This window comes from Acinonyx jubatus, chromosome D3 (assembly GCF_027475565.1).
Source record: "Acinonyx jubatus isolate Ajub_Pintada_27869175 chromosome D3, VMU_Ajub_asm_v1.0, whole genome shotgun sequence".
NCBI classification, from domain to species: domain Eukaryota; kingdom Metazoa; phylum Chordata; class Mammalia; order Carnivora; family Felidae; genus Acinonyx; species Acinonyx jubatus.
Genome location: NC_069392.1, coordinates 55,088,166 through 55,107,899, shown reverse-complemented (window position 1 = coordinate 55,107,899; position 19,734 = coordinate 55,088,166). Strand labels below are relative to the sequence as shown.

The following is a 19,734-nucleotide window of genomic DNA, read 5'->3' as shown; positions in this document are numbered from 1 at the left end:
GATTTCGGGGAATATTCAAAGTAAAGGACAATAATGGAATTTTAACAAGCGGTTAATACTAGAAAAACAATTTGAGATTTTTATTTTTAAAAAAGTTTCTATTTTTCTGTTGAAAACTTTGCATATATACATATATATATATACATACATATATGTATATATATGTATGTGTGTGTAGCCTATTATCAACATGTATGTCAGAAATCAACAAACAGGAGCACCTGGGTGGCTCAGTTGGCTAAGCATCCCACTCTTGATTTTGGCTCAGGTCATCATCTTATGATTCATGGGATCAAGCCCCACGTGGGGCTTGGTTCCGAGTATGGAACTTGCTTGGGATTCTCTCTCTCTGCCCCCACCCACACCCTGCCTGCATGCCCGCTCTCAGACTCTCTTAAAATAAATAAACATTAAAAAAATAGTCTGATAAACGTTGCCACTTGAAAAAAAATCAATGTCTTTTTATTTTTAGACAGAATACGCTATACTAATTAGTCATACTGGATATTACTTTAGTTCTCATTTTTGTTCAATCTATAGAGACAAGATACACATAGTGGAAGAGAAATCCTCACACTCTGACATATGGAACTCTTTTTTAAAAAAATTGTTTCACATATTTAGGAGCTGTGATTAAATGGTAGTGAAGAAGGATTTCAAACCAATCAAGTTTATGGGCTACATTAGTGAAAGCAAAACAAGTCCATATTTGCTGTGAATACTGCAGGAACTTGAAAAGTCATATTCATTAGGAAAACCAAAACTAGGCCAAAGAAAATTTTCTGAGAAAATGGGGCACTGGAGTTATGTAGTTAATAAGTTTAATACCAGAATAGAATAGCATGTTCACACAGAGGGAATTTAATGACAGATGATTAACAGTAGCATAAGGTAGGACTCTTCCATTGTCAGGAGATAAATGGCATGCTGATTATCAGAATACATGCCAATTAAGATACGGAAGGGAATTCAGTTTTCCCTACATTCTCTAAGGTGACTTCTCAGATATGCAATAGGTAATTAGGGCTCTCTAAAGGTTTGAGATTATAACACTAGTACACTTCTGAGTTCTGATTGCACGCCCCATCACACTGATTTTTACAATATCTGATAAGGTTCTGCATTAATACTTACACATTTCTTTAATGATAAAACTCTTCCCTTGTGGACTGTATTTGAATAAAAGACTAAAGGTTTTTTTTTTGTTTGTTTGTTTGTTTTTTACATTTTAGCGGACAGAAATTCCTTTCCATTGTTGCTGACCTTCAGTAACATTTTTGTTCACATTGAAGCTTTTCCCAATTACAGGATTCCTCCTCAGAATTTTTAAATTTAGTTATGTCTCTCAGTGAAACTTTCATTGTAAAAATTATTTTCTGTCCAGTGGTTTTTTTCCCCCTTACTGTAGCAAAAGAGTTGAGCATTGATTAAAACCTTTTTCATAATCATCAATAGCATTCCTAAGATTTTTTTCTGGTGTAGTGTCTCTGGTACCGAGTAAAGTTGGCGTATACTCCAAAGGTTTTCCCACATTCATCACATTTAGACTGTCTTCCCCAGAATGGACTATCTCGTGATCAATAAGATCAGAGAGCTGGCTAAAACTTCTGTTGCACTGACTACACCGGTGGGGTTTCTCCCCAGTGTGGATTCCCTGGTGTTCAGTAAGTTGAGTGCATGTGCTGAAGCCTTTCCCACATGCATCGCATTTATATGGCTTTTCACTAGCGTGGATTTTTTGATGGTTAATGAGATCAGAGCGCCGACTAAAGCTTTTGCCACACTGGTCACATGAATATGGTTTTTCCCCAGTGTGGATCCTCTGATGTAGGATAAGAGCTGAGCCCTGACTGAAAGCCTTTCCACATTCAAGACATTTATATGGTTTCTCCCCAGTGTGGATTCTCTGATGTTTGATGAGGTCTGAGTTCTGGCTGAAACTTTTGTTGCACTGTGGGCATGGGTACGGTTTTTCTCCCGTGTGAATTCTCTGATGAAGAATAAGGTCAGAACTCTGACTGAAGGCTTTCTCACAATGATCACAATGATAGGGCTTTTCCCCAGAGTGCACTCTCTGATGTTTAGTGAGGTCTGAGCTTTGACTAAAACTTTTACTGCACTGGTTACACCCGTACGGCTTCTCTCCAGTGTGTATTCTTTGATGTTTAACAAGGTCTGAACGACGACTAAAACTTTTAGAACAATCACTACATGGATAGGGTTTCTCTCCAGTGTGGATTCTCTGATGTAGAATAAGATTTGAGCTCTGACTAAAGGTTTTCCCACACTCATCACATTCATAGGGCTTTTCACCTGTATGAATTCTATGATGTTTAACAAGGTCTGATCTTCGGCTAAACATTTTACTGCACTGGCTACATGGGTAAGGTTTCTCTCCTGTGTGAATTCGCTGGTGATTCATAAGATCTGAAAGTCTACTGAAGGTTTTGCTACACTGATTACATGGATAGGGTTTCTCCCCAGTGTGAATTCTCTGATGCAGAATAAGGACTGAGCTCTGATTAAAAGCTTTACCGCACTCATTACATTTATAGGGTTTTTCTCCAGTGTGGATCCTTCGATGTTTAATAAGGTCTGAGTTCTGGCTGAAACTTTTGCTACACTGATTACATGGATATGGTTTCTCCCCAGTGTGGATTCTCTGATGCAGAATAAGATCTGAGCTCTGACTGAAGGCTTTTCCACACACATCACATTTATATGGTTTCTCTCCAGTGTGGATTCTTTGATGTTTAATAACATCAGAACTCTGACTAAAATGTTTGTTACACTGGTTACACGTGTAAGGCTTCTCTCCAGTATGGATTCTCTGATGCTTAACCAGGTCTGAGCGCTGGCTAAAGCTTTTAGTACAATGACTGCACTGATAGGGTTTTTCTCCTGTATGGATTCTCTGATGGATAATAAGATCAGAACTCTGACTGAAGGCTTTCCCACATTCATCACATTTATAAGGTTTTTCACCAGTGTGGACCCTTTGATGTTTAATAAGGTCTGAGCTCCGACTGAAACTTTTAATACACCAAGTACACGGATAGGGTTTCTCCCCAGTATGAATTCTCTGATGCAGAACCAGAGCTGAGCTCACACTAAAGGCCTTTCCACACTTATCACATTCATAGGGTTTCTCCCAATGGGTTCTTCGATGCCTAATAAGGCCTGCACTCCAAGCAAAGCTTTGCCCACATTCATCACAGTTATGTTGTCTTCTGTTAAAGAGATTTTGATCCTTTTCATTTAATGTATCTCCAAATTCACAGAATCCTCTGCATTCAGAATCCTGGAGAACATCATTTCTGGGGTTGCCAGACTCTTCAGGCAATGGTTCAATTTTTGTTGTAATTTCCTCCTCTGAAGCCACCTCTCCAATCTTGGTCTTAGTCTCACCATCTAGAACAATAAAAAATCCAAATGGAATGTATTCTCCATAGTGTAAGAAAGTTTGAGGTGAAACAGATTTGTATTTACCTATAAGATGCCGTCACAAGAGGGGAGTGCTCCAAAACACTGAAAATGACCCTCCGAAAGAGAAATTGGGAAGAATCAATAAGTAATGGCCCATAATAACCATTTATTGAAGTGTCTCACCCAGATATGTTCTGTATACGTCTGTCACAGGAGATCTGGGAATACTGAAACCTAGTCATAGTAATTATGACAGTTTGACTAAATGAAAGCTAATACATAAGCAATTTATTAACATTAAGTAAGGTAAACAATGTGAAAGAATACTTGAGGGAGAGGGGTAAGGAGGAAGAGGGGGAAGGAAGAAGAGGGGGAGGAGGCAGTGGCAGCCTGGCTGTCACTGGGAGGACCACCGACCAGGCAGATCAGAGGCTGCTACTAGGGGAAAGAAGGAACTATTGAAGTCCAGGAATGGTCAGGACAGAATCTTAAATTTTCAAAAATAGGTCTTTATAATCTCTCATCTCTTTTGTCCTGATTATTACAAGGAAGTGGCTAAGAAAGAGCCACATTCAGTAACCAGACTTCCTAAGTACAGTGTGTGAATCAGGAAAAGATCAAAAATCTCTTCTGAGTTGATTTTTGAGGAGGCGATTCCTAGGCTTAACAATATCAGATGTCTGTGACGGCAGGAGTTCCACTGAAATTCTTGACTATCAGTCCACTGTTAAATGGGGTTTACTATAAAAGGCACACAGTTGTCAGACTGCAAATGGTCTAGAGAGCTGAAAACACGACACAGATTAATTTCAAGGGCGAAAGTAAAAAATCTCAGGTCTCCAAGTAGAGGCTTCTTCCCTTTACCAGAGGCAAGGGCATTGGAATAAGTTAAGTTTATGGGTAAATCTAAATGTGTACTGACTGACTTAAGCAACATGAACCTCTTACGGGGTTTACAATATATAGAGAATTAAAATACATGGCAAAAATAGCACAAGAGGAGGAAAGTCCATAAAACTAAAACATTATAAGATTTTTGGATTGTCCTAGAAATAGTAAACTAAGATAAACTGTAATAAATCAAACGTATATGTTGTAATAGGTTTAAGGCAGCCTATTTCAACCAGGGTTCCATAAGAGAATAAAACAGAAAATAATTTGAATGACCATTTTCTTAATTCTCCCAAAGAAAGTTCACAGCTAGTACCATAATAGATATGCAGGAGAAACATCAGTACGTTGATTACAATGAATGCCCTAGAGCATTGGTGCTTAATTCTCACAGAATCACATCTGAAAAAGGCTGCTATGAGGTAACAATTAAATACAATAAAAGGATGTATAAACAGTAAGTTAATAGAGAAAAAAATGGAAAAACAAAAAAACCTGATAATGTAAAATTAGGCAAAAGGAGAAAAAAAAGAAACAAAAGATGGGATAAATAAAAACAAATAAGATGACATATTTATTTTTTCCTTTTTAAAAAAATGTTTATTTATTTATTTTTCAGAGAGAGAGACAGAGAGCAAGCAGGGGAGGGGCAGAGATAGAGAGGGAGACAGAGAATCCCAAGCAGGCTCCATATCACCAGTGCAGAGCCCAATGCAGGGCTCAAATTCACAAACTGTGAGATCATGACCTGAGCTAAAACCAAGAGCTGAATGCTTAACTGAGATACCCAGGTGCCCCAAGAATATGGTATATTTAAATCCAAACATCAATTATGTGATATGTAAATTAACAATTCCAATACAAAGGAAAGAAAAAGTAACAGCTAACACTATACTTAATGGTTAAACATTGAATGCTTTTCTCCTGGGAACAAGGGAGCAAAATAAGGATGACCTCTCTTACCACTCAACACTATACAATCTCTATTCAATATTGCTAGCCAATGCAACAAGACAAGAAAAATTGAGAGATACAAATAAAAAAGTCACACTGTCTTTATTTATAGACTACACAATCATGTGTACAGAAAATACTAAAGTGTGTCAAAAAAGTTATATGTTGTACATGAGTTTATTGGAGCAATATACAAAACCCAACTGTATTTCAGTACATTAGATATGAACAATTAGAGCCTAAAATTAAAAACCTTTTCTTTGCAGTGGTGGGGGGAGGTGGCGCCTGGGTGGCTCAGTTGGTTGAGCGTCCGACTTCAGCTCAGGTCATGACCTCACGGTTTGGGAGTTCAAGCCCTGCATTGGGCTTTGTGCTGACAGCTCAGAGACTGGAGCCTGCCTGCTTCAGATTCTGTGTCTCCCTCTCTCTCTGCCCCCCATGCTCATGTTGTGTCTCTCTCTCCCTCTCTCTCTCTCAAAAATAAATAAACAGTAAAAAAAAAAAATTAAACACAAGTGGTTTTAATGCTTGTGTTCTCTTTAAAAACAAAAGAAAAAACAACTTTTTTTAAAGTAGGCTTCGCACCCAACACAGAGTCCAACATGCTTGGGTTCATGACCCTGAGATCAAGAGTCAGACACTCAACCAACTGAGCCACCCAGGTGCCCCTAAAAACATTTTTTAACTGCACCAAAAATGAAATATTTAAAAATGAATTCAACAAAATAAGTGTGGTATCTTTATAATGAAAACTGCAAAACATTGCTGAGAGAAGTTAAAGAAGACCTAATAAACAGAAATATATGCCATCACTTATGGAAAGATAGATTTAATATTGTTAAGATGATGGAATCATTCCCCAAATGATCTATAGATTCAATGCAACCCCAATCAAAACCTCAGCAGGCTTTTTTGTAGAAACTGACAAACTGATTATAAACTTCATGACCAGAAGAATCTAAACAATTTTGGAAAGGAAAAACAAAATTGGACAAGTTATGCTACCTGATTTCAAACTTTATTATAAGGCTACAGTAATCAAAGCAGTGCATAAGATCAGACATATCTATTAATATAAGACTGAGTCCATTAATAGTGGTGCCTGGGTGGCTCAGCTGGTTAAGTGTCTGACTTCAGTTCAGATCATGATCTCATGGTTTGTGAGTTTGAGTGGCATCAGGCTCTCTGCTATCAGCATGTAGTCCATTTCGGATCCCCTGTCCCCCTCTCTCTTAACCCCTCCACGCCTCAAAAATAAATAAATAAATAAACATAAAAAAAAAAAAAGACTGAGTCCATAAATAGATCCAAAAATATATGTACAACTGATTCTCAACAAAGTTGCCATGACAATTCAATGGTAAAAGAACAGTCTCGTTTCAACAAAAAGTGTTAGAACTGAACAAGAATACAAATTAACCCTCTTTCCTTATGCTATACACAAAAATTAACTAGAAATGTAATATAAACCTAAATAGAAAATCTAAAACTATAAATCTTCTAGAAGAAAGCAAAGCATAGATGACCAAAGTTAATGCACAGACCTGTGAGTAAATAAATGTGTTTAAGCCACCCAGTCTGTGACACTTTGTTATGGCAGCTCTAGAAGACAAATAGAGCATGTTTTGAACTATATACATTTAAGGAATTGTATCACATATATTCTGTAACTTGCTTTTTTTGTTCAACATTATGTTTGGAAGATTCATCCATATTCATGTGTGTAGTTGTAGTCCATTCATGCTCACTACTATAGTGTGACATATACCACATTTTATTTACCCATTCTCCTTCAATGGACAGTGACATTTTGTTGTTTCAAGCAATGCTGATATGAATCTGCTGGTACATTTATCTTGATGCACATATTCAAGTGTTTCTCCAGGTTACATAAACTTAGGATCAGAATTTTGGGGTCTCATTGTTGAGTGTATGAGTTCACACTGCTCTATATTCTAACCAATATTAAGTCTATTCTCTCTCTTTTTTTTTAATGTTTATTTAATTTTGAGAGAGACAAAGCAGGAGTTGGGGAGGGGCAGAGACAGAGAGGGAGACACAGAATCTGAAGCAGGCTCCACGCTCTGAGCTGTCAGCAGAGCCTGATGCGGGGCTTGAACCCATGAACCATGAGATCATGACCTGAGCTGAAGTCGGACGCTTAACCAACTGAGCCACCCAGGTGCCCCAAGTCTATTCTCTTTTTAACCCATGCAATCAGGCTTTTATCTCCTTAACTCCATCAAAACTGCACTTACTAGAATTCTTAAAAGCTAGCTCTATCTTGACAAATCCAATTCTCAGTCTTACTTATTTTTTTGACATAGTTGATTACTCTCTTCTTGAAACATTTGTTTTCTTCTCACTAATATACCTTTCTTCTATTGTCCATACAACAGAGTGACCTTTATATGTTATTTTCATGCATAAATTGCTCGAATGGTTTCCTTTTACACTAGGAATAAATTCCATGTCCTTACTATGGCTTGAAAGTTCCATCTCGTCCTTTCTCTCTCTGTTCTCATTTCATTCCACAACTACTCCTATTTTCTGTCTATTCCAAACTGACCCTGTTCCTGCTACACCAAAAGGTCCCTGGCATTTGCTATTATTCCCTCTGCCTGAAAGCCCTCATAGGGCTTGTTCTTTTACTTCACTTCTGTCTCTAACCAACTGTTATCACCTCAGAAAGGCACAATACTTGGTAAGCCCTGCATTTTTGAGGCAACAAAGACCACAGTCGAATGTGCTGAAATAACTAATATGAGTAACTTGTAAGGTTGTTATTTTCGAGTGAGACTAGAGTAATAAAAGGCTCTGCAGAAGTCCAGGTTGCAATGCAAGTTGTCCTGTCACATGACTTTATTTATCAGGATAACCAATGGTATAAGAAGTGTCTGCAGCAGTCAGGCATGCTGTATTAGGCCTCTTGCAAGCCTCTAGAAGAGAACTATAGTGAAGTAAGGCCATACTCTCTTCTGTCAAAAACAATTTCCTTAGTGAAAGGCAGACCCTGGCTTGCACTTGGGCACTAATAGAGACTTAATGCTTGAACACGGAGCACCAAATGACTATTACAAACTGACCATTGTGAACTAGTTATTTGATCCATCAAATCATGAAACTGGACATACAAATCAGCATTCCAGTATAAAACCAAGTCTGGAAGACAAATTCTATGTGCTAGTGACCTGGGTTGCCACAGTGCCTTTTCCTATTGCTCCACTACCCCTCTCCATTAGCCTACATTCATGGCCTGATGGGAATTCCCTCTTACCAGTTAACAGAGGAAGAAAAAGTACAGAATTGGTTTATAGTTGGGCCTGACCAGCATGTGGACACTAGCTGAAAACGCATCTTTCACTTATTCCCTGACTCTGGAATGACCTGAAACACACTGGTAAAGGCAAATCTTCCCAGTAGGCACAATTTCAGGTATACACCTGGTTGTCCATTTTCATGGAAGGCAATATAGCCTAAGATACATGCCTATAATGATTCAAGGATAGTGACTAATGGGTTATATAATTAGTTAGGTACCTCAAAGAATAAGATTGGAAGACTAGAAATAAGGATTCTGGAAGAAAATTATGAGGCTAGATCTCCTAGAATGGGCAAATAATGAATATATTTGTGCCCTGGGTAAATACTCACCAAAGGGCATTCTCTGTAAAAAGCCTCTTAATCAGATGGGCATAGTGATTCATGTTATGAATGTCGATTAGCCTTTTTTTAACTAATGCTTGCCCAATGGATTTATGTACAAAGTGGTCATGGCAGCAGGAATGGAGGCTATGCATGGGCTCAATAATATGGATGTCTGCTTATCAAGGCTGATATGCCTATCATCACAGCTATACACCCAGGTAGCCATCTGCTGGGTCCAACACTGAGCCCCTAATAAGGTCCCTGGAGGGGAGCTAGCCAGCAACTAGGGGGCAGATTCATCACACTTGACCCCTTCTATCACAAAGAGAGCAACAATTTGTTTTCAAAGGACTAAACAGACAGCCCAGATACAAATTAGCATTGACTTAAGAGAATGTGTATTATTATCATGGTAATTCTATACAATATTGCCTCCAAATGAGTCATTTCACAGGGAAGGAAGTACACCAATAAGCTCATACACGTGTAATTCACGGGTCTTACCACATGTCCCATCACCCAGAAGTAAGTGGGTTTAGTAATCGTGGAATGATTTATGGAAGGCTCAGTTACAGTACCAGCCAGGCAACAACACCCGGATAAGTTTGGGGTACCGTCATACAGGATGCAATATATGCCTTAAACCAGAGAACAATAAACAGTGTTGCCTTCTCCATGGCCAGAATATATGGGTATAGGAGCTAAGGGTAGAGGAGTAGTAATAAATGTCTCTTCTTACTATATAACTAATAACCCACTTATATTATTTTCACTTTCTATTCCCCTAATCTTGGGTTTGATGGGCTTGGGGTTCTGGTTCTCAAAGAAGAAATACTTCTACCATGGAATAAAGTCATGATTTTGTTAAATTTGAATCTGAGACTGCCTCCTGGCCACTTTGGGCTCCTCATGCGGCTGAACCAACAGGGAGAGAAAGTGTCACCCTACTGGCCTGGATGACAGATACCAATTGCTACTGGGGAACTGGCTGCTGCTACATAGTAAGGGCAAGGAACAATAGGTCTAGGAGTCAGGGGATTCAGTGGAGGTGCTTCCAAGTTCTCTCATGTCTAAAATGCCCAGTCAATGGTACACTGAAGTAATACGGAAGAGACAGAATCATCAAGGACTCAGATCATCCAGGAAAACAGGTTTCTGTTACTAAACTAGGTAAAGAACTCTGCCACTAAGATTCTGGCAGAGGGTAGAGGCAATATGGAATGGGTGATGTAAGAAGATAGTTTTGATTATCAGTTTTGGCTTTGTGAATAGCAAAAACTGTAGCAGTTATTTTAAGGTTATTATGCCTTTCCCTCCCTTTTCCTCAATACTTAATATGAAAAGCACCAGTGGCAGTAAAGTTTTTTTTATGTTTCAGATGAGAATATAATTAAAACAATTTTTTTAATGTTTACTATTTTTAAGAGGGAGAGAGACAGAGCTTGAACAGGGGGAGGGGAGAGAGAGAGAGGGAGACACAAAATCTGAAGCAGGCTCCAGGCTCTGAGCTGTCAGCACAGAACGCGGCATGGACTCAAACCCACAAACCATGAGATTATAACCTAATTGAAGTCGGCTGCTTAACCAACTGAGCCACCCAGGCACCCCTGATGGGAATATAATTTAATTACAAGTCAACCTGCAAAGAAACGGTAGCTTAAGAGACTGTTTTTCTGCTAAGTTGGGAACATAACCCAAACAAGGAACAAAAGTAAATATTATAGATTAAAAGGGGTGGACTGTAATGGGATATTCTCCTTTTGACCCTCTAGATCTACTGCTTACTTTGCTCTGTGCTCCAAGAGGTTGATACCAGTTTATGCACTGCAGCTCTTGGGGTTCTGTGTCCTCTGGCTTGCAGTTAGAGTTGGCCCAAAGTAGGAGGAGAGTTGTAGAATGACCAGCTATCCTGGTTGTCCACAACAAAGGGGGTTCTTGGGATATAGGACTTTCAGTGCTAAATCCCAGGGAAACTGAGATTTAGCTCTTCACTTTACATCCAGAGTCTCTTCTTGCTGGGCCAGGAGCTGGAAGTAATGTGTTTCTTTGAGCAAAGGCCATGGCTCCTATTGGCAGCTCTACCTTACAAGTATACTCTCCAGGATCTGGTTAATTAGTCTCTCCCTTTGTAGCTTTAGGCCTAAAGGTAGCAACTGCTCCTCTTTTTTTTTTTTTTTTTGATCCCAAGGCTGTTCTCTATCCCTTGTTAATTTCTATAATACTGCCCATCCTCTTCATGAAACACTGAATTGCTGAATTTGCATTTAAACCACCTGTTTCCCGTTAGAATCCAGACTGATACATTCTGGTTTGTTTTCTTCATAACCATTATCACTATCTATACTCTATTTTTCTTTCTTTCTTTCTTTCATTCATTCATTCATTCATTCATTGTTTCTCTCACCAGAATGTAAGCTCCTTGAGGGCAAAGACTTACCTTTACAGTTCACTGCTATATGCCCAGCACTTATAATAGTGCCCACATAGAGTAACCCCTCAATAACTAATCATAGTATATGGTTAGTAACAATTAATAAGCTATAATCTGATTAATAAACATATATCAATAAGTATTTGTTGAATAGTTAAATTATTTGAAAGATACATTGACGTTAGCAGTGACTACCTCTAGATGCTGGAGTTGTAGGTTAATTTTTCTGTTTTGTGCCTTTCTATGTTTTATAAATGCACTTTATATAATTATATTACTCTATATTAAAAAAAAAGCACTCTAAAAGTCACAAACACATACAATATGTATATTAATTTATGTAAAACTGAAAGTAGAACCAATTCTGCAGTGATTCTCAGGAAAAATGAGAGCTAGCTTCCTGAGAATAGATTCTTAAGGAAAGACAAGTACTAAACACAGAAGAAACAAAGTAAAATAGAGATACTTCAAAACTATAAAGAGGCAGAAGATCTAGAGTAAAAGAAAATGACAATAGAAGGTGAATTTCACAGGCCAAAGAGCAGCAACGGGAGGACCAAAATCAGCAGCAAAATATGATGCGGAAATGAGACGCTCCAAATGCCCATACCCTTGCGCAGTTCTCTTCCACAATGACTCTGGAACTGGTCATGTGATTTGCTTTGGTCATTATAACTTCAGTATAACACAAAAATAGGTTAGAAAAGTGCTTATGCATCCCAGGGCTTTCCCTCTCTCTGTATGGGAGACTGGCTGCCCTGTGAAAAAGTCTGGGCTAGCCTGCTGCAGATACATGACTCAAGCCATACCTGACACTAATAGCCAGACATATATGATTGATACCAACTCAGACCCTGGCCCTAGCTGAGCCACTAGATGACTGCATGAGTGATCCCAGACAACCAGGAGAAAAACTGCCCAGCTGAACCCCGCCTAAATTGACGACCTACAGAACCATAAGAAAACATGGTTTAAAAATGTCTGATGTTTTGGGGCCCCTGGGTAGCTCAGTCAGTTAAGCGTCTGACTTCAGCTCAGGTCATGATCTCCCGGTTAGTGAGTTCAAACCCCGCTTCGGGCTGTGTGCCATCACCACGGAGGCCGCTTCTGATTCTCTGTCCCTCTCTCTCTCTCTGCCTCTCCCTCACTCTCATGTCGGGGGGGTGGGGGGGGAATGTGTGCACGCACGCATGCATGTGCTCTCTCTCAAAAATAAATAAACATTTAAAAAAATGTCTCATGTTTTAGGTCACTAAGTTTTGAGGTTCTTTATTATGTGGTAGTAGACACAATCCTCAAAATAACCTCCAAAGTATGAGTTATTATATACTTATAAAATGAGGAAACAGAATGATGACAAAGCTAGTATTTGAATCCAGGCTATCAGACTTCCAAACTTTAAACTATGCCACTACAACACATAAAAAGGATGACTTGAAAAGATTTTTTATAGTGTTCATTTATTTTTCAGAAAGAGACAGAGAGGGGCAGAGAGAGAGGGAGCCACACAATGGGAAGCAGGCTCCAGGCCCTGAGCTGGCAGCAGTTTGGGGCTCGAACTCACAAGCCAGGAGATCATGACCTGAGCTGAAGTCGGACGCTTAACTGACGGAACCACCCAGGCGCCCCATAGAAGATTTTAAAGGGAAAATATCAAACACTGATAGATTGGTGATAAGGTGGTTAGAATGGGAAAATGGCTAACTCTGGGGATTTAAGGAGAGGAGGGAATTCCATGAGAATTTGATTGCTAAAATTCACAGTAAAGCCATGTGACTGTGCTTGCAGCACTAAAGAGATAGTACTGCCTAATATCGTGAGGGGTAGGCAGTGAAGAACACCAATAGCACTTGAAAAAGCTAACACAGCCCCGGTAACAACCCTCCCCACCACCTGAAACCATTAAGAAAGATATAACACACGGCTTCTCACCTGACAGAAGGCGGTGTTCTTGAGATTCATAATTGAAGTGGATCTCCATGGGCTGCAACGGGCCACTTACCACCTCAGGGAGCAACTGGAGAATTACCATTTCCTTAGTAAGCTTTTCTTGTCCACATAGGAGTCTGAAGCCTGGAGGCAACTGGGCACCACTGGGTTTGGAAGGGAATCATGGTGGAGACTGGAGATAAAGTTTCTGAGACTAGACCACCAGAAACATCCCCTAGATGTAAAAGACGTGAGGGAGAAAACAAAATCTCATTTAATCTCCACGAGCTTTTCTCACTAAGTTTCCTCCCTCATCATCCTAGAGTCAGGCATTCTTTGGATATGTGTACTCCATTCCAAGTCTAAAAACCTTCCAACATAAGTGGAGGTTAATGCTACTGAAATAAGGGCATCCTGGAAAGATAAGGCAGGGGAGGGAATTAAAACTTTTGTTCCAGCGGTTAACACTGTATTGGGTGCCTTTATCATACCGAACCGACTACTGATCCCTCATCATTATGTTTTTCTTTCCCTCTTTCCCTTCTTCCAGCACTCACACGTGCAGGTTTCTCTTTCCCTGGCACGCTCGTCTGATCTGCGTGAATGCATCCCCTTCCTGATTTCCACTTGCCCCCAAAGTTTCTGGTGTTCATCCAGGTGAACTCAAGGCCGAGGCGCTGACCGGATACCCAAAGCACACTAGGCCAAGGAACCACCGAGCCCAGGAGCGGCGCCTGGGGGCGATCCCGGCGGCCTAGACTCTCCAAGGACTCAAGAAAACACACAGGGCTCCCTGGTGGCGCTGCAAAGTAGCACAGCAGGCGAGATCACCCGAGATCCCCGGCCCCCGCGACCTGACACCACCCATACCTTGACTTGTTCTCCAGGTCACTGTCAAGCCTCACAGGCTGCGAACCCGCCATCGCCGCGTCCGCTCTAGGAATCTGGGAGGATTGCTCAGCTCTATGGCGCGGAGCCTCGCACGTGAGCACACGCAAGGGGGCGGCGGCCACGGCGGAGGGTCGGATGGTGTTTGCCGAGAGTTAACCCGTGAATCTCCGCGAGGCTGACCTCAGCGGAGCTATAGCTAGCGATCTGGTGAGCCAGCGACAGGTACCTTACTGGCCTATCTGCCGGTTCTTGACGTGAATGTCGAAACACCTTTCAGGAAAGCTCTCTGGGGCAGGGTGGGTTTCTGACTACATAATAATGAGTTCTTATTATCTTATTCTTTTTGAATCCCCACTCCACCTTCCTTTCATATTTGCTGGTGTGCTTCCATTCTAACTTTCTACCTGTCCTCTCTGTTTTTTTTTCCGCAGAACAGTGGCATGCCTCCAAATAATTTGGAAGCCTTGTCAAAATACTTTTTATTGGACCTCACCCTCAGAGTTTACCACTCAGTAGGTCTGGGGTGGGAGCCCAGGTTCAGGTGCTTTTGTTGTTGGCTCTGGGACCACACTTTGAGAACCATTGCCCTAAAAATAATGAATGCTCAGCAATTCCCAAATTGCTGGGAAGCTGGATTTTCATAAACTTTGCCATCAAGGAAGGCCACAGGGTCTGTTTCTAAACAGCTTACTTAAGACGAAATTTAAAAATATGTGAAGACAAATGAAAATGAAAACACAATAGTCCAAAAATCTTTGGGATGAAGCAAAAGCTGTTCTAAGAGGGAAGTTTATAGCAATACAAGTCTACTTCAAGAAGCAAGAAGAGTCTCAAATAACCTAATCTTACACCTACAGGAACTAAAAAAAGAACAAACCAAAATCAAAACCAGTAGAAGGAAGGATATAATAAAGACTAGAGTAGAAATAAACGAACTAGAAACTAAACAGTTTTCTTGCCAGTACAGTCCTCATTGTGGCTAAAGGATCAGGGTGAGAAGAAGGACCTGAAATTTGGGGGGATGGGGTGGGGCGCATATCATGATAGGAAAGAATATTGCTGTGTCCTTGGAAATATTTTGGGAACTAAGGGGGGATTAGGAGAAGGATTGAGACATGTGATTTAGGTTGAGATGTTGGGAAGAAGAGGTACAGATTTGAGAAAGTGGTGGCTGGCTGAAATGATGGTTGAGGTAGAAGTAGAGGTCTTTCTGTCCCAGCTCAAGACCCTCTTCTGATCTCTGAAATCTTAGGGGTGTACAAATTGAGGCCCTGATATCCCTGTAAATAACTTGTTTAGGTCCAGCCCTCCCAAGAAAGGAGTGTAGATACTTTTTTAAAAAACCAGTTTTATGTGATATAACAGACATATAACAATCATCAAATATTTCGGGTAGACAATTTGATAAGTTTTGTCATATGTATACAGTAGTGAAACCATCACCACAGTCAAAATAGTGAACACAACCAGCAACCCAAAAAGTTTCCTTCTAACTTTAGTATCTCCTCCCTTTCTTCCCACAGCTCCCAACCATTGTTCTGCTTTGTGTTACTATAGATTAGTTTGCATGTTTTAGAGATTTATTTAAATGGAATTATACAGAATGCACTCTTTTTTTGGTCAGACTTCTTTCACTGAGCATTATTACGAGATCTATGTTACTGTGTGTATTAGTAGTCCATTCCTTTTTGTTGCTAAATAATATTCCATTGTTATTTATTTATCCCCTCATTTATTTATCCACTCATGAGTTGATGGGAATTGGGTATTTCCAGTTTTTTACTATTACAAATAAAGGTGCTACAAACATTGGTGTCCAAGACTTTACATGGACATATACTTTTTTCTTTCATGGTAGTTGTATGTTTAACATTTTAAGAAAGTGCTACACTGTTTGTCAGAGTGGCTGAGTTGTTTTTCATTCCCACCAGCAGTATATGAGAATACCATAGTTGACATACTGCTTTTGAAAGGTTTTTAGTAAAAGAGAATGAGAAAGAGGTTAACCAGAGGTTAATTCTTATGTGCAAAGTTAAGGGTTTTGTTAATTTTTTACATGGAAATGATCATGTGAACATAGACTTTGTGAGCATTTAACCAAGGAAATCAAACTTTTTTTTCAGATTGTGCTAGATTTGTTGCCTTGTGGAGTCTTACCAAAGATGCATTCTGAGGCTAAGAAGCCAGCTTGGAATCTAACAGTTTGATCAGTCAGCCAGAACAACCCTAGACCCAGTTGTGGTCCACACCAGCTGACACTGAAGAGGTTCCTCTCAGTAAGGTTAAAAGAATTCAAAGGTTTCCAAAGAGATCAGGAGTGATAATGCAGGCATGGGAAATGATATGAGATTCTCAAGAATAGAACTGATAGCTCACCCACCAGTATTCTACCTGATTTCTGTTTCTTATTACATTTCTTCTTGCGGGAAACTAGGCCAAACTAACATATGTCTGATTTAGGCATAGGTTCTACAGTAGTGGTTCTTAATCCTTTTTGGATAATATGACTACTTTGAGAATATGATAGAAACTATAGACCTCTTCTTCAGAAAGTTGAACATTAAGACCTACATGTGAACTTTTGCTTATCATGTATTATATTGTATGAGAAATTAATTTCCTTTAGACTGTATAATCAGTCTTCACAAAGAATTAATTTTAATCTAAAAATTAATCTCTAGGTCCAGGTAAACAAGGGAAATAAATCCAAATTGTGAAGCCAAATGAAAAAAATTGACTTTCCTTTTTGTCAAATAAAGATTAACAAGTAGACTGCTCCTGTTTGTTTTGTGAATTATATATCTAAATTATGGACAATCCAATGTCTTTGAAATGTTAATATGCATTCCAATTGACTGTGACTTTTTAAAAACAGAACCCATGCTGAAAACTGAGATTCAGAAAGTGAAATAATGGCCAATATAATCAGTTTCCAACGTTCACTTTGACAGAGATGCACAGGCTTGTACCAGAAACACCAAAACTCCCCAAGACCTCTAGAGTTGAATTCAAATCAGATCATTTCTTTTCAGTCAGTGAGGTCACTGGCATCAGTTTGAAGTCTTCAACTAAAAAACCAAGTCACAGAAGTTTGAACGACTCTTCGTTTGTACTTAACATTGTTGTGGGTTGAATTGTGTTCCCCCATCTCCAAAGATATGTTTAAATCCTAACCACTAGTACCTGGTTGTTTTTTTTTTTTAATTCTTTTAATGTTTATTTATTTTTGAGAGACAGAGCATGAACGGAGGAGGGGCAGAGAGAGAGGGAGACACAGAATCCGAAGCAGGCTCCAGGCTCCGAGCTGTCAGCACAGAGCCCGACGCGGGGCTTGAACTCACAAACCACGAGATCACGACCTGAGCCGAAGCCAGACGCTTAACAACTGAGCCACCCAGGCGCCCCCACTAGTACCTGTTAATGTGACTTTATTTATAAATAGGGTCTTTGCAGATGTAATCAAGTTAAGATGAGATCATACTGGATTAAGGTGTGTCCTAATCCACCAACTGGAGTCTTTATAAGAAAAGGTAAGTTCAGACTCACAGGAGACTCACAGAAGGGAGAAGAGACCATGTGAATGTGAAGGCAGACATTAAAGTGATGCATCTACAAGGCAAAGAGCACCAAGGACTGCCAGAAACTGCCAGAAGTTTGGAAATAGGCATGAACCTTAGAACCTTCACAAGGAGCATGGTCCTGCCAGCACGTTGATTTTGGATTTACAACCTCCAGACTGTGAGAAAATAAAGTTCTGTGGTATTAAGCCACTCTGTTACACCAGAAGTGAGGTGCTGCTTTAACAAATACCTAAAAATGTTGATGTGGCTTTGGAGTTGGGTAATGACTAGAAGCTGGAAGAGTTTTCAGGCTCATGATAGAAAAGACCTACATTGCCTTGAAGAGATTGTTGGTAGAAATATGGATGTTAAAGGTGACTCTGGCAAGGACTTGGAAGGAAGGGAAAAGGATAGTAGAGCAGTGTTCTTTCGTCTTAGAGAATACATATATTGTCATGAAGAGAATTTTGCTAGAAATATTGAATATTCAATACACTCCTGATGAGGTATCAGACAAAAATGAAGAGAATATTATTGGAATCTGGAGAAAAGGTGATACTTATTGCAAAGTTAGCAGAAACTTGGCTGAATCATGTTCTACTGTTGAGTGGAAAATAGAACTTGTAAGTGATGAACTTGGATTTTTAGACAAGGAGCTTTCCAAGCAAAGTATGAAAGATGTGTTCTGGTTTTTCCTTGTTGATTATAGTAAAATGTGAGAGGAAAGAGATAAATTGAGAATGGAACTGTTAAGCAAAAAAGGAATCAGTATTTGATAATTTAGAAAATTTCCCAGCCTATCCTTGCTCTGGAGACAAAGCCATGAATGTAGCTAGAAAACTTTTGGTGGAGAGGACTGGGTGTGTGACTCATGGTTCCAATCAACTATCTCAACAGAAACCAGAAACAGAAATGGGGTTATCCAGAAAGGATCTGTGGAGAACCCCTGCATATAACTGTGGGATCCCCTTGATATCCACAGAAGACCAGCATGGTTTTTGAGAATGTTGTATCACCAGAAATACTGCCAGCTTGGACTGAATCAGACAGAGACAGGACAAAATGAAGGAAGCCTGTCAGATTTCTAGGATTCTACATGCAGGAAATGGGGTGCCCAGTGAGGGGTTCCACTTCTGAGGGCTGAGAGACCAGAGCCACCTCAAATGAGAGGGGCTGATGAAGCTTCCATTGTCGCAAGGGGCATACAAGCAACAGGGTAATTTGGAAACTCTACAAATATTTGGAAATTAAATAGCCCATATCTAAATAACCTGTGCTTCAAAGAAGAAATCACAAAGGAAATTAGAAAATATTTTAAACTCAGGGCGCCTGAGTGGGTGGCTCAGTTGGTTGATCATTCAACAGTTGATTTTGGCTCAGGTCATGATCTCAGGGTTGTGGGACTGAGTCCCAAAGACGGGCTCCATGCTGAGTGTGGAGCCTGATTGGGTCTGTCTGTCTCTCTCCCTCCCTCCTTCTGCCCCTATCTCACATGTGTGTGTGTGCTCTCTCATTCTCTAAAAAATATATAGATAGATAAATATACATTTATCCATATAGATAAATATATAAATATATATATATCATTCTTTAAAATGTTTATGTAAATATAAATATATATATATTTTTTAACTGAATGAAAGTGAAATGCAACATATAAAATTTTATGAGATGCATCCAAAGCAGCATGTAGAGAAAAATTTATAGCTTTAAAATGCCTAGGTTGGCATGCCTGGATGGCTCAGTTGGTTAAGTGTCTGACTTCTGCTCAAGCTATGATTTTGAGGATCATGAGTTCAAGCCACGCGTCTGGCTTTGTGCTGACAGCTCAGAGCCTGGAGTCTGTTTCGGATTCTGTGTCTCTCTCTCTCTCTCTGCCCCTCCCTGGCTCATGTTCTGTCTCTCTCTCTCTTTCAAAAATAAATATTTTAAAAAATTAAAATAAAATGCCTATGTAAGAAGAAAATCTCATGTCAATAATCTAAGTTTCCACCTTAAGAAACT

The 19,734-nt window shown here is 39.7% G+C and overlaps 1 protein-coding gene across 4 annotated transcripts in view; it reads right to left on the bottom strand.

Annotated features, from left to right (window-relative positions):
- Nucleotides 1-1,209: 1,209 nt before the first annotated feature.
- Nucleotides 1,210-19,734, bottom strand: part of LOC113592398 (zinc finger protein 271) — a 22,200-nt gene continuing 3,675 nt past the window's right edge. The window contains exons 1-3 of one of the 4 annotated variants that reach the window (XM_015082316.3): nt 14,150-14,291; nt 13,283-13,514; nt 1,210-3,411 (exon numbers count right to left, since the gene is read on the bottom strand). In XM_015082316.3, the coding sequence (XP_014937802.1) occupies nt 1,400-3,411; nt 13,283-13,382 (2,112 nt within the window). In that variant the 5' untranslated portion in view covers nt 13,383-13,514; nt 14,150-14,291 and the 3' untranslated portion in view covers nt 1,210-1,399. Of the gene's footprint in view, nt 3,412-13,282; nt 13,515-13,836; nt 14,076-14,149; nt 14,292-19,734 lie in introns of those variants that run through there. The other 3 variants (XM_027068775.2, XM_053206622.1, XM_053206623.1) reach the window with 3 other exon arrangements.